The sequence below is a fragment of the Prunus persica genome, chromosome G3 (assembly GCF_000346465.2).
Source record: "Prunus persica cultivar Lovell chromosome G3, Prunus_persica_NCBIv2, whole genome shotgun sequence".
In the NCBI taxonomy this organism is placed as follows: domain Eukaryota; kingdom Viridiplantae; phylum Streptophyta; class Magnoliopsida; order Rosales; family Rosaceae; genus Prunus; species Prunus persica.
The window spans coordinates 20,341,420-20,354,122 of NC_034011.1; the positions used below are offsets into that span (position 1 = coordinate 20,341,420).

Here is a 12,703-nt window from a genome sequence, read left to right on the forward strand (position 1 = left end):
CGTCATATATATTTAATGATATCTCTTGGTGCTTTTAGGTTGTCTGCCATTTGCTGTTTTTTTCTTTTCTATATTTTTTGTTTTTTTGTGTTTTTGTGTTTTTTTTTGCGAAAGTTCTATATTATTTGTTAGTTGGTGGTTCTTGACTTTGTCTTAAGACCAAACATAAAAAATCAAATTAAAAATTAAAAATTTGTCCCAATGAGCTGAAAATTCTGACAAACACTAAGATTCTGACAAAAATATTTTAGCCGCTATTGAAAAAAAAATGGATGGTGACAACAAAATTACTATAAAATGGTGGTGGTGGTCCTCTATCTCTCCTCTATCTTTGCATGGCTTAGTATAAGGGAAAAGAGTCGTGCTCAAGTGGTTTGTTGCCTTGTTTTTTCTCGGTTGCTTGAGTTTCGGATTTGCAAGATCTGTTTTTTTATTGAATTGAATATGACATGAGATTGGACCTAAACTGGTGTTTGATAAGGACTGAAATGTTGTTTGCATGTATGGCCCTCGTTTCATTTTTCAATTCATGTGGCTTTCTGTCTTGCTTTTGAGTGCCTTATTAGTGATTGATTACGTTTGTATAGTTACATACAAGTTACATAATTCGAACAAATAATGGTGATCACAAACATGGGCTTGGTCAAGTTGGCTAGAGTAGATGTACTCTCCATTCGGCATCCGAGTTCGAATTCTCTTCCTCGTAGTTTAGACTAGATTAAAGTAAAATATCATGTCTATAAAATTAAAATTAAAATAATGGTGACAATATATATTCAATGATATATCTCTTGGTTTTTTTATATATTATTTTTCAGCCTGGTGGTTCTTGATTTTGTTTTTCTAGGCTGCCGGGTCCCCTTGTCATAAGTCAGACATGGCACGAAAATGTTGTTAGAACTATAAAGTTTTACTGCATTTGTGTTGTGAGTGCAAATATTGTTCATATGTACATACACTGACTGTACACACAATCTAAGATGAGCTCCATAGAAGTTCAAGGCAATAAGCCTCATGCTGTATGCATTCCCTTTCCAATTCAAAGCCATATAAAGGCAATGCTGAAATTAGCAAAGCTCCTACACCATAGAGGTTTTCATATAACCTTTGTTAACACAGAGTTCAACCACCGCCGCTTTCTTAAATCTCTTGGACCTAACTCCCTCGATGGCTTGCCCGATTTTCAATTCGAAACCATTCCAGATGGTCTTCCAGCTTCAGATGAGGATGCAGGCCAAAACGCCTATTTGCTTTGCGATTCCATCAGAAAAAATTTCTTGGCAGTATTTCGTAACCTCCTTTTAAAACTCAATGACATGGCAACTTCTAACAATATTAGTAATCCTCCAGTGACTTGCATTGTTTCAGATGGTTTCATGACTTTCAGCATCACAGCTGCTGAAGAACTTGGAATCCCTGTCGCACTGTTCTTTACTATTGCTGCAATTGGATTCATGGGCTTTAAGCAATATCCCACTTTGGTAGAGAAAGGACTTGCGCCACTCAAAGGTGAAAGAAGTATTCATAATATTGAAGCAGTTGAGCAACTTTTTGCTTAATTTCTTGTTGTTTTTTTTTAAAATGGTGATTAAATTTTTCTTGACTTGGGTGTTGCAGAGGAGAGCTATTTAACAAATGGCTTTTTGGACCAGGTCATAGATTGGGTTCCCGTAACGAAAGCTATTCGTTTAAAGGATCTCCCAAATTACTTTCAAACTACAAACCCCAATGACATCTTGTTTAAATTAACCTTGGAAGCAATGGACAGAGTTGATAAAGCTTCAGCAGTTGTACTTCATACTTTTGATGAGTTGGAGGCAGATGTTTTGCATGCTCTCTCATCACTGCCTCCACCTGTTTATACCATTGGCCCTCTCCAGTTACTTCTCAATCAGATACCACAACACCCTTTGAAGTCCATGGGATATAGTCTATGGAAAGAAGAAACTGCATGGTTCCAATGGCTCAATGCTAAGGTGCCAAACTCGGTTGTTTATGTCAACTTTGGCAGCATAGTGGTCATAAAGTCAGAAGATCTTATTGAGTTTTGTTGGGGACTTGCAAATAGCAAGCTTCCCTTCTTCTGGGTAGTTAGACCTGATCTGTTAGTTGGTGAATCAGCAATTTTGCCACCTGAATTTGTAGCTGAAACTAAGGGAAGAGGTTTGGTAGCAAGCTGGTGCCCACAAGAGCAAGTCCTTAGCCACCCATCAATTGGAGGATTCTTAACACACAGTGGTTGGAACTCAACCATTGAGAGTCTTTCTGCAGGAGTTCCTATGCTTTGTTGGCCATTCTTTGCCGAACAGCGAATAAATTGTGTCTATACTTGCAATGAATGGGGCATTGGCTTGGAGATCAATAATGATGCCAAGAGAGACCAAGTAGAGAAGCTCATTAAAGAGTTAATGGAGGGAGAGAAGGGTAAGAAAATGAGAACTAAGGCTATGGAGTGGAAGAAACTAGCAGAGAAGGCCATCAGTCCTGATGGTTCTTCATATGCAAACTTAGACAATTTAGTGAATCAAGTTCTATTAAAAAAGGCCAGTTGCTGTCCATATGAGCCTTCTTATTAGGTTTGTTGTTGTTCTTAATAACCTACAAAATGTAGAGCCTAGAGGCTATTGAGCCTTGCTATCATGTCTAATTTCTTGCTTTGCTGTAAGCCAGTTATAATATGAAACTTATTAAACAAAAAATTATGGTGCCGTGGTTTTTCTTCATGAATATGCTGATATTTACTACACAATAATTAAATTCAAAAACCAAAACAAAAATCAAAGGAAATTAATTATTGAATAGTAAATATTGTATAACCACAAAACAGAACTGATACCTCAAGGCTGATCCCTGTACTTTGAAATTTTGTTCTGGTCACATCCCAGGGAGGGAGTGGTGAGATATGCACTTGGATTGCATGTAGATTTTTCTTCCCATGCTGTCAAATGTTTAAGCCTTCATAATAACCTGCATAGTGCAGATGGAAATCATAATTTTGAAACAAAACTACTAGAAACAAGAACCAGAGCTTCTTAAGAAAAGAGCAACAGAATAATGACAGCTAAATCATTTACAGGCCAAAAGCCTAACTGCCTATGATTCACCAACGATCAAAAGACGGTATGTTAGAGTTTTCCTTTCCCAGACAAAATAAAACAATCTAGTGCGAGGGAATGGAAGTCAAGAAATCGCAATCCTATTTGAAAAAATTTTGTCTAATAGGAGTTGCAATCCTATTTACCCAAATGATGTTGTGAAGGCCGAAACAAAAGGTTGTGATACACAAACTATCACTATTCAACATACAATGAGACCAGAAGAAGCTAGTAAGCTACATCCCTTGTGAGTGTGTGGGGGCCACCATCTGCCAAATGAAAATTAATAATAAATTCACAATTCACAAGAACATTAGGGCCATAATTCATATGAGGGCATATGCATCCCTGACATGTGTGTTTCTGTCAGTGTTGTGTGCGGGTGCATACATGCATGGGGTTGGGCAGGCAGCCTCCGGGATTTTCAAGCCTCCGTACTGGCTGCCAAACAGTTTTAGGTTTAACGATTTACGATTATTAACATAGCTCAGACAATTCACCTAACCTACTTACTTTGACCACACACATGCTCCATTCATAGTATAAAGTCCAGTGTTATTGTGTGTGCCATGGACTTTTTCCTAGAACTCATTGTCATTTGGCAACCAAACATCACCCCACATTAAGATAGTACAAAACTGAGAATTAGAGACACGTTTTTGGGTTAATTGGATGGCCTTGCTTTAACATAAAGATCAAACCGCACTATCATGTCCAGCCTTGAAATTATTATCATACGACAGAGACACACAAAAGCTAGACTTGCTTGCCTGTAGAGTTATAAATTATAATGCACGCATTATGCATACACTTAATCTAGTTCTAAGATGGAATTGTATGTCTTCCAGTTCCACTTCAAAGCCATATCAAGGCAATGTTTAAGTTAGCAAAACTCTTCCACCATAGAGGTTTTCATGTGACCTTTGTCAACACAGAGTTCAACCACAAGCGCTTTCTTCAATCTCTTGGACCCAACTCCCTTGATGGCTTGCCTGATTTTCGATTCGAAACCTTTCCAGACGGTCTTCCAGTCAGTTCAGATGAGGATACTTCCCAGGACATCTTTTTGCTTTTTAACTAAGTGCGAGATAACTTCTTGCCTCTGTTTCTTAACCTCCTAAAAGAACGCAATGACAGAGCAGCTTCCAGCAATACCAACCCTCCAGTGACTTGTATTGTTTCGGATGGTTTGATGCCATTCCCCATCACAGCTGCCGAAAAACTTGGAATTCCTAATGCAATGTTCTTTACTATTTCTGCAGGTGGCTTCATGGGCTCTAAACAATATCCTGCTTTGGTGGAGAAAGGACTTACACCACTCAAAGGTGAAAGAAACTAAAATTGAAGCACTTGTTTACATTTATGATTCTATATACTGCTTGTTTCTAAAGAACAGATTTGCGTGCCTGATCAAAGCTTAATTTTTAGATGAGAGCTATTTCACGAATGGATTTTTGGACAAGGTGATTGATTGGATTCCAGGAATGAAAGGTATCCATTTACGGGAACTTCTGACAATGTTTCGCATTACAAATCCAGACAACATCTTTTTTAAGCTCACAGTGGAAACAATTGATAGAGTAGATAAAGCTTCAGCTGTTGTTCTTCTTACATTTGATGCATTGGAACAAGAGATTCTGGATGCTCTCTCATCTATGCTTATCCCACCTATTTATACAATTGGTCCTATTGAATTACTACTTGTCAATCAGATACCAGAAGACCCTTTAAAGTCTTTTGGCTAAAGTCTATGGAAAGAAGAAACCGAGTGCCTCCAATGGCTATCTAAAGAGCCAAACTCAGTTGTTCATGTGAATTTTTGCAGTTTAGCGGTCATGACACCCGAACTTGTTGAGTTTGGTTGGGGACTTGCAAATACAAATTATCCCTTCTTGTGGGTAATTAGGCCTGATTTCATTGTTGGCGAATCAGCAATTTTTGCACCTGAGTTTGTGGCTGAAACCAAGGGAAGAGGTGTAATAGTAAATTGGTGCCCACGAGAGCAAGTCCTTAACCACCCATCAGTTGGAGGAGGGTTTATGACACACAGCAGCTGGAATTCAACCATTGAGAGTTTGTCTGCCGGAGTGCCTATGATCCGGAGTGCATATGATATGAGATAGGACCTAAACTTGCGTTTGATACGGACCGAAATGTTGTTTGCATGTATGGCCCTCGTTTCATTTTTCAATTCATGTGGCTTTCTTTCTTGCTTTTGAGTGCCTTATTAGTGATTGATTACGTTTGTGTAGTTACGTATAAGTTACATAATTCTAACAAATAATGGTGATCGCAGACATGGGCTTAGTCAAGTTGGAGATGTGCTCTCCATTCTGCACCCGAGTTGGAATTCTCGTCCCCGTAGTTTAGACTAGATTAAAGTACAATATCATTTCTATAAAATAAAAATAAAAATAATGGTGATAATATATAGTCAATGATATCTCTTGGTGCTTATGTTCAAGTTTTGGCTCTATTATTTCTAATAAAAGCATGTTATTCACCTGCAGGCTGCATTATTGCTATATTTTGGCTCATTGTAGAGCTTCTTTACTGTTTTGGCTCTATTGATGTGAATCTAATCCCATAAGGCCTTCAATGAGAATACAAAGAAGAAGGATACTTAATTCAACTTAACCTGCAGGCTGCAGGATACATACCGTTTTAAGATTCTACGGAGATTTGATTTCTACAGATGTGGACGTGCAGTAGAGAAACAAACAAATCCAGCCGTCCATTACTGTCGTATACCCTGACTCCTTCTAGGCTGCTGGGTCTCATTTTCATAAGTCAGACATGGCAGGAAAATGTTATTAGAACTATAAAGTTTTACTGCATTGTGTTGTGAGTGCAAATATTGTTCATATGTGCATACACTGACTGTACACACAATCTAAGATGAGCTCCATAGAAGTACAGGGCAATAAGCCTCATGCTGTATGCATTCCCTTTCCAATTCAAAGCCATATAAAGGCAATGCTGAAATTAGCAAAGCTCCTACACCATAGAGGTTTTCATATAACCTTTGTTAACACAGAGTTCAACCACCGCCGCTTTCTTAAATCTCTTGGACCTCACTCCCTCAATGGCTTGCCTAATTTTCAATTCAAAACCATTCCAGATGGTCTTCCAGCTTCAGATGAGGATGCCGGCCAAAACGCCTATTTGCTTTGTGATTCCGTCAGAAAAAAATTCTTGGCACCATTTTGTAACCTCCTTTTAAAACTCAATGACATGGAAATTTCTAACAATATTAGTAATCCTCCAGTGACTTGCATTGTTTCAGATGGTTTCATGACTTTCAGCATCACAGCTGCTGAAGAACTTGGAATCCCTGTAGCACTGTTCTTTACTATTGCTGCAATTGGATTCATGGGCTTTAAGCAATATCCCACTTTGGTAGAGAAAGGACTTGCGCCACTCAAAGGTGAAAGAAGTATTCATAATATTGAAGCAGTTGAGCAACTTTTTGCTTAATTTCTTCTTGTTTTTTTTAAAAAATGGTGATTAAATTTTTCTTGACTTGGGTGTTGCAGAGGAGAGCTATTTAACAAATGGCTTTTTGGACCAGGTCATAGATTGGGTTCCCGGAACGAAAGCTATTCGTTTAAAGGATCTCCCAAAGTCCTTTCAAACTACAAACCCCAATGACATCTTGTTTAAATTAACCTTGGAAGCAATGGACAGAGTTGATAAAGCTTCAGCAGTTGTTCTTCATACTTTTGATGAGTTGGAGGCAGATGTTTTGCATGCTCTCTCATCACTGCCTCCACCTGTTTATACCATTGGCCCTCTCCAGTTACTACTCAATCAGATACCACAACACCCTTTGAAGTCCATGGGATATAGTCTATGGAAAGAAGAAACTGAATGGTTCCAGTGGCTCAATGCTAAGGTGCCAAACTCAGTTGTTTATGTCAACTTTGGCAGCATAGTGGTCATAAAGTCAGAAGATCTTATTGAGTTTTGTTGGGGACTTGCAAATAGCAAGCTTCCCTTCTTCTGGGTAGTTAGACCTGATCTGTTAGTTGGTGAATCGGCCATTTTGCCACCTGAGTTTGTAGCTGAAACTAAGGGAAGAGGTTTGGTAGCAAGCTGGTGCCCACAAGAGCAAGTCCTTAGCCACCCATCAATTGGAGGATTCTTAACACACAGTGGTTGGAACTCAACCATTGAGAGTCTTTCCGCAGGAGTTCCTATGCTCTGTTGGCCATTCTTTGCCGAACAGCGAATAAATTGTGTCTATACTTGCAATGAATGGGGCATTGGCTTGGAGATCAATAATGATGCCAAGAGAGACCAAGTAGAGAAGCTCATTAAAGAGTTAGTGGAGGGAGAGAAGGGTAAGAAAATGAGAACTAAGGCTATGGAATGGAAGAAACTAGCAGAGAAGGCCATCAGTCCTGATGGTTCTTCATACGCAAACTTAGACAATTTAGTGAATCAAGTTCTATTAAGAAAAGGCTAGGTGCTTTCCATATGAGCCTTCATATTAGGTTTGTTGTTGGTCTTAATAACCTACAAAATGTAGAGCCTAAAGGCTATTGAGCCTTGCTATCATGTCTAATTTCTTGCTTTGCTGTAAGCTAGTTCTACATGGATCCCAATCTTCAAAAAATTTTAGCTTTTTTCTTGTTATTTTTAATCCATTTTAGATTCTTAGCAAAAGTTGTGGTTGTATTCTTGCACTCCTATGAAGGTGAGTATATTCCACCATTATGGAAATGTTATTTGCACATCCCATATTTAGTAGCCATTTTCAACAATATTATTAATTTTGTTTTATAATATGAAACTTACTAAACAAAAAATTATGGTGCCATGGTATTTCTTCATGAATATGCTGATATTTACTATACAATAATTAAATTAAAAAACCAGAACAAAAATCAAAGGAAATTAATTATTGAATAGTAAATATTGTATAACCACAAAACAGAACTGATACCTCAAGGCTGATCCTGTACTTTGAAATTTTGTTCTAGTCACATCCCAGGGAGGCAGTGGTGAGATATGCACTTGGATTGCATGTAGATTTTTCTTCCCATGCTGTCAAATGTTTAAGCCTTCATAATAACCTGCATGGTGCAGATGGAAATCATAATTTTGAAACAAAACTACTAGAAATAAGAACCAGAGCTTCTTATGAAAAGAGCAACAGAATAATGACAGCTAAATCATTTACAGGCCAAAAGCCTAACTGCCTATGATTCACCCATGATCAAAAGACGGTCTGTTTGAGCTTTCCTTTCCCAGACAAAATAAAACAATCTAGTGCGAGGGAATGAAAGTTAAGAAATCGCAATCCTATTTGAATAAATTTTGTCTAATAGGAGTTGCAATCCTATTTTCCCAAATGATGTTGTAAAGGCCAAAACAAAAAGGTGTGACACACAAACTATCACTAGTGTAGTGGTACGGAGTATTTACTCCCTCAGGCAAGGTCCTGGGTTCGAGTCCTAGCATCCGTGTAGTGTGTGTGAGTTTAGTATGCTATCGCCCCTCTCAATAGGAAAGGTCCTCAAAAAATTAAAAATTAAAAATTAAAAAACATACCATGAGAACAGAAGAAGCTAGTAAATTACATCCCTTGTGAGTGTGTGGACCACCATCTGTCAAATGAAAAGTAATAAATAAATTCACAATTCACAATTCATAAGAACATTATGGCTATAATTCATATGAGTGAATATGCATCCCTGACATGTGTCTTTCTGTCAGTGTTGTGTGCGGGTGCATATATGGATGGGGGTTGGGCAGGCAACAGCCTCCGGGATTTTCAATGAATTAAGCTATTGTCTTTTTCTTTCTTAAGAAATGCAGATTTATTAAACAAACTATGTGGATGACACACACCAGTTGACCTAAAGAGGCCAACAGTCTTCAACACTGTCAATTGGCTGATCCCAATCATAATGAAATTTAGAGAGAAGAGAGGAGGAGGCAGCACCATACATGTGGATACCAGGCTTCATAGCTAAGCTATGGAAAGACTTTGGCAAGAAAATAAAATGCCATATCTAATACTTGAAAATTTACTTTCTAACACAGAACTTGTATAAAGTTTAATTCCATCCATATGATTACAAACCCAAAACTTGAGTTTTACCCATTACCCGTGAATGTTACATCTATCACATCTTTACTCTGTGATCATACCTGACTTTCACAAAGAATACCTCGGCTCTGAATACGTGCCTTTACGGGGTCAACGGGATGCATCATTCCTTCCCCAAATTCCCCAGCAATAGCTCTCCCAACTGAAACTCCCCCCAAACTACAATGACAGATTACAATATCAATTATGAACTCCAACAAGTCCATATATACCTTACAATTCCACTAATTCATAACCAGACAAAATTTGTATACACATTGGCAAATGCAATTATACATTTACTAAATACCCAACACCCTTGATTTATTTTCTTTCCCAACCCAACAATATAATTATTTCATAAAGAAATTGAATATTTTCCTATGATGGTTTATTTCATTATTGAAAGATTTGTGCTTTCAACTGCCTCAAATTTCAACTTTGTTGCATTTTGCTAGAAGATTAAATTTTCATTCTTTCATTGCAACTGCTTGATGTTTCCAAATCTTTACTTTTTTTCTAAATTCTATCCCATAAGATCCATCTAACCTAAAAATCGAAAAAGGGGAAAAGAAAACAGAGAATTGAAAGGCTCACAGTAAATTCGCCGTCGATCAAGAGCTTGATAGAAGTGAGGGCCGAGAAAGCCAAAGCCTTTTTCTCGTCACTTCGGGTCGATCCCAACTCCCTCCCTCTGTCAATCAGATCCAACGGTCGAATGGGCCTTTGGCTATGGGGATGAGTTTTGGACCGTTGGATGTACAGCGTATCTGAAATCTAGTCAATAAGAAACGTCAATATTACCCTTAATGCTCTTTGTATTCTGCCAGGGTAGAATCGACATAAGGCTCGGGACTGATCAGATTAGAGCTCTTCGTATTCTGCCATGAAAGGGAGAAGGAAAATCATAAGTTTTAGTAATTATACCACGACCAAGTGGTCCTGTTTCTTGAGAATTGAGGAAATTTGGGTGAGAAATTCAGGTTTTTCATTCTACCTGCTTGTAACAAAAATAAAAGATGGTGATTTTGTAATCTCTTTGCCAACTAGAACAATAATTCTTCACGACAAATAATGCGTGCAGTGACGTCATTTAGTTTTGTTGGTTTTGAGAGGTATTGCAAATATGTTTGAGTTCCCACATTGGAAAACTAGAGTTCCTTAGAGGTCTTTATAAAATTCACTCTTCGAAATAGAATAGTTCGTATCGGTTATGCAAGTGGCCCAATTAAGTGATTTGTGGGTACGACCTTTGGGTCAATAGTTAATTAATATATATGTATATATATATATATTTGATTAATCAAAAGATGGGCCTTGGGGCTCTGTGATTTAAATTAAATAAAAGAAGTAGGTCAAAAAAGAAAAGTAAAGAAACTAAATTTTTTGCAAATGGGATTAAATTTTCTTTTTTAAAAGTACAGCCGCACGGCTATCCTATTTATATATTTAAAAAAAAGGATGCCCCAGCGCATAGGTGCCGCGTGTCACAGCCTACTTAAAAAAAATTGGGGAAAATAAGTATAGCCGTCCGGCTATACTATTTCTAGAAGAAAATTCAAAAAAGAATCCAGTGTAGCCGAGCGGCTATACTCTTTTTAAAGTACAGCCGTACGGCTGTCCTATTTATATATTAAAAAAAGGGATGCCCCAGCGCATAGGTGCCGCGTGTCACAGCCAACTAAAAAAACTTTGGGGGAAATAAGTATAGCCGTGCGGCTATACTATTTCTAGAAGAAAATTCAAACAGAATCCGGTGTAGCCGGGCGGCTATACTCTGTTTACACCGGCCAAGGCCTATGCGCCACGTGGCAAACGGTTACAGCAGGGCGGCTGTACTATTTTTAATTAAAATTTTTGAAAAGGAGTATAGCCGCGCGGCGATACTATTTTTAATAAACAATTACGGAAAAACTGAGATTTTTTTTAAATATATATTATTTTTATTCAATAATATGTTAGAATTATGTGTATAATACGTGAATTTTGCGTCTTACTGAAATTTTTGTTAAAATTAAGTGCACTAAACATGAGAAATACGTGTATAAAACATTATTAAACGTGAAAGTGCAAAAATATTTATGCGGGTAATAGCTTTGGAAAAGAAAAAAATCAAAAAGGGACACTAGATACTCGAGCAATGGCATAATAATGACAGATAGGGCTCTTGGGCTATGGAGAAATTTAACTAAGACACCCAAATGAGTTCACAAAAGACTTAATAAATATAAATGAATTATTTTGGGGACTTTTACTTGAATTTCTTATATATATATATATATATATATTAAAATAAAAGTAGTGATTAAAGTAATTCAAAAAAGCTAAGATATTGCTCAATTACATAAATTAAATAAAAGAAGTAGGTCAAAAAAGAAAAGTAAAGAAACTAAATTTTTTGCAAATGGGATTAAATTTTCTTTTATAAAAGTACCGCCGCACGGCTATACTATTTATATATTTAAAAAAAAGGATGCCCCAGCACATAGGTGCCGCGTGTCACAGCCTACTTAAAAAAAATTGGGGAGAATAAGTATAGCCGGTCGGCTATACTATTTCTAGAAGAAATTCAAACAGAATCCAGTGTAGCCGGGCGGCTATACTCTTTTTAAAGGGCCAAGGACTATGCGCCACGTGGCAAGTTGAATATTCTTTTTTTTAAAGTACAGCCGTACGGCTGTACTATTTATATATTTAAAAAAGGGATGCCCCATCGCATAGGTGCCGCGTGTCACAGCCAACTAAAAAAAATTTGGGGAAAATAAGTATAGCCGTGCGGCTATACTATTTCTAGAAGAAAATTCAAACAGAATCCGGTGTAGCCGGGCGGCTATACTCTGTTTACACCGGCCAAGGCCTATGCGCCACGTGGCAAATGGTTACAGCAGGGCGGCTGTACTATTTTTAATTAAAATTTTTGAAAAGGAGTATAGCCGCGCGGCTATACTATTTTTAATAAACAATTACGGAAAAACTGAGATTTTTTTTAAATATATATTATTTTTATTCAATAATATGTTAGAATTATGTGTATAATACGTGAATTTTGCGTCTTACTGAAATTTTTGTTAAAATTAAGTGCACTAAACATGAGAAATACGTGTATAAAACATTATTAAACGTGAAAGTGCAAAAATATTTATTCGGGTAATAGCTTTGGAAAAGAAAAAAATCAAAAAGGGACACTAGATACTCGAGCAATGGCTTAATAATGACAGATAGGGCTCTTGGGCTATGGAGAAATTTAACTAAGACACCCAAATAAGTTCACAAACGACTTAATAAATATAAATGAATTATTTTGGGGACTTTTACTTGAATTTCTTATATATATATATATATATATTAAAATAAAAGTAGTGATTAAAGTAATTCAAAAAAGCTAAGATATTGTTCAATTACATAAATTAAATAAAAGAAGTAGGTCAAAAAAGAAAAGTAAAGAAACTAAATTTTTTGCAAATGGGATTAAATTTTCTTTTTTAAAGGTACAGCCGCACGGCTATACTAT

General features: G+C 37.0%; 2 protein-coding genes and 1 long non-coding RNA gene across 4 annotated transcripts; 2 read left to right on the forward strand and 1 right to left on the reverse strand.

The window, feature by feature from the left end:
- Positions 901-2,699, forward strand: LOC109948164 (7-deoxyloganetin glucosyltransferase-like). The gene is made up of 2 exons (XM_020560181.1): positions 901-1,509; positions 1,618-2,699. Exons 1-2 carry the CDS (start codon positions 981-983, stop codon positions 2,574-2,576), a joined length of 1,488 nt encoding a protein of 495 aa, XP_020415770.1. The 5' UTR covers positions 901-980; the 3' UTR covers positions 2,577-2,699.
- LOC109948165 lies at positions 2,774-10,090 on the reverse strand. 2 transcript variants are annotated; one of them, XR_002270762.1, is made up of 5 exons: positions 9,790-10,090; positions 9,255-9,372; positions 8,652-8,707; positions 8,044-8,173; positions 2,774-2,967 (listed from the first exon to the last, which is right to left on the reverse strand). It is a non-coding gene; the product is annotated as an uncharacterized LOC109948165 (long non-coding RNA). The 2 variants fall into 2 exon arrangements; XR_002270761.1 differs by lacking the exon at positions 2,774-2,967 and having other exon boundaries at positions 7,892-8,173; positions 9,790-10,088.
- Positions 3,632-7,834, forward strand: LOC18783988 (7-deoxyloganetin glucosyltransferase). The gene is made up of 3 exons (XM_020560182.1): positions 3,632-4,420; positions 4,524-6,522; positions 6,632-7,834. Exons 2-3 carry the CDS (start codon positions 5,994-5,996, stop codon positions 7,561-7,563), a joined length of 1,461 nt encoding a protein of 486 aa, XP_020415771.1. The 5' UTR covers positions 3,632-4,420; positions 4,524-5,993; the 3' UTR covers positions 7,564-7,834.

What these genes read in the sequence shown, in the direction of transcription:
- LOC18783988 (XM_020560182.1), top strand. Translation starts at nt 5,994, where the DNA reads ATGAGCTCCATAGAAGTACAGGGCAATAAGCCTCATGCTGTATGCATT. An exon ending in AGGACTTGCGCCACTCAAAG is followed by an intron (nt 6,523 to 6,631) that starts GTGAAAGAAGTA and finishes TGGGTGTTGCAG; the next exon opens with AGGAGAGCTATTTAACAAAT.
- LOC109948164 (XM_020560181.1), top strand. Translation starts at nt 981, where the DNA reads ATGAGCTCCATAGAAGTTCAAGGCAATAAGCCTCATGCTGTATGCATT. An exon ending in AGGACTTGCGCCACTCAAAG is followed by an intron (nt 1,510 to 1,617) that starts GTGAAAGAAGTA and finishes TGGGTGTTGCAG; the next exon opens with AGGAGAGCTATTTAACAAAT.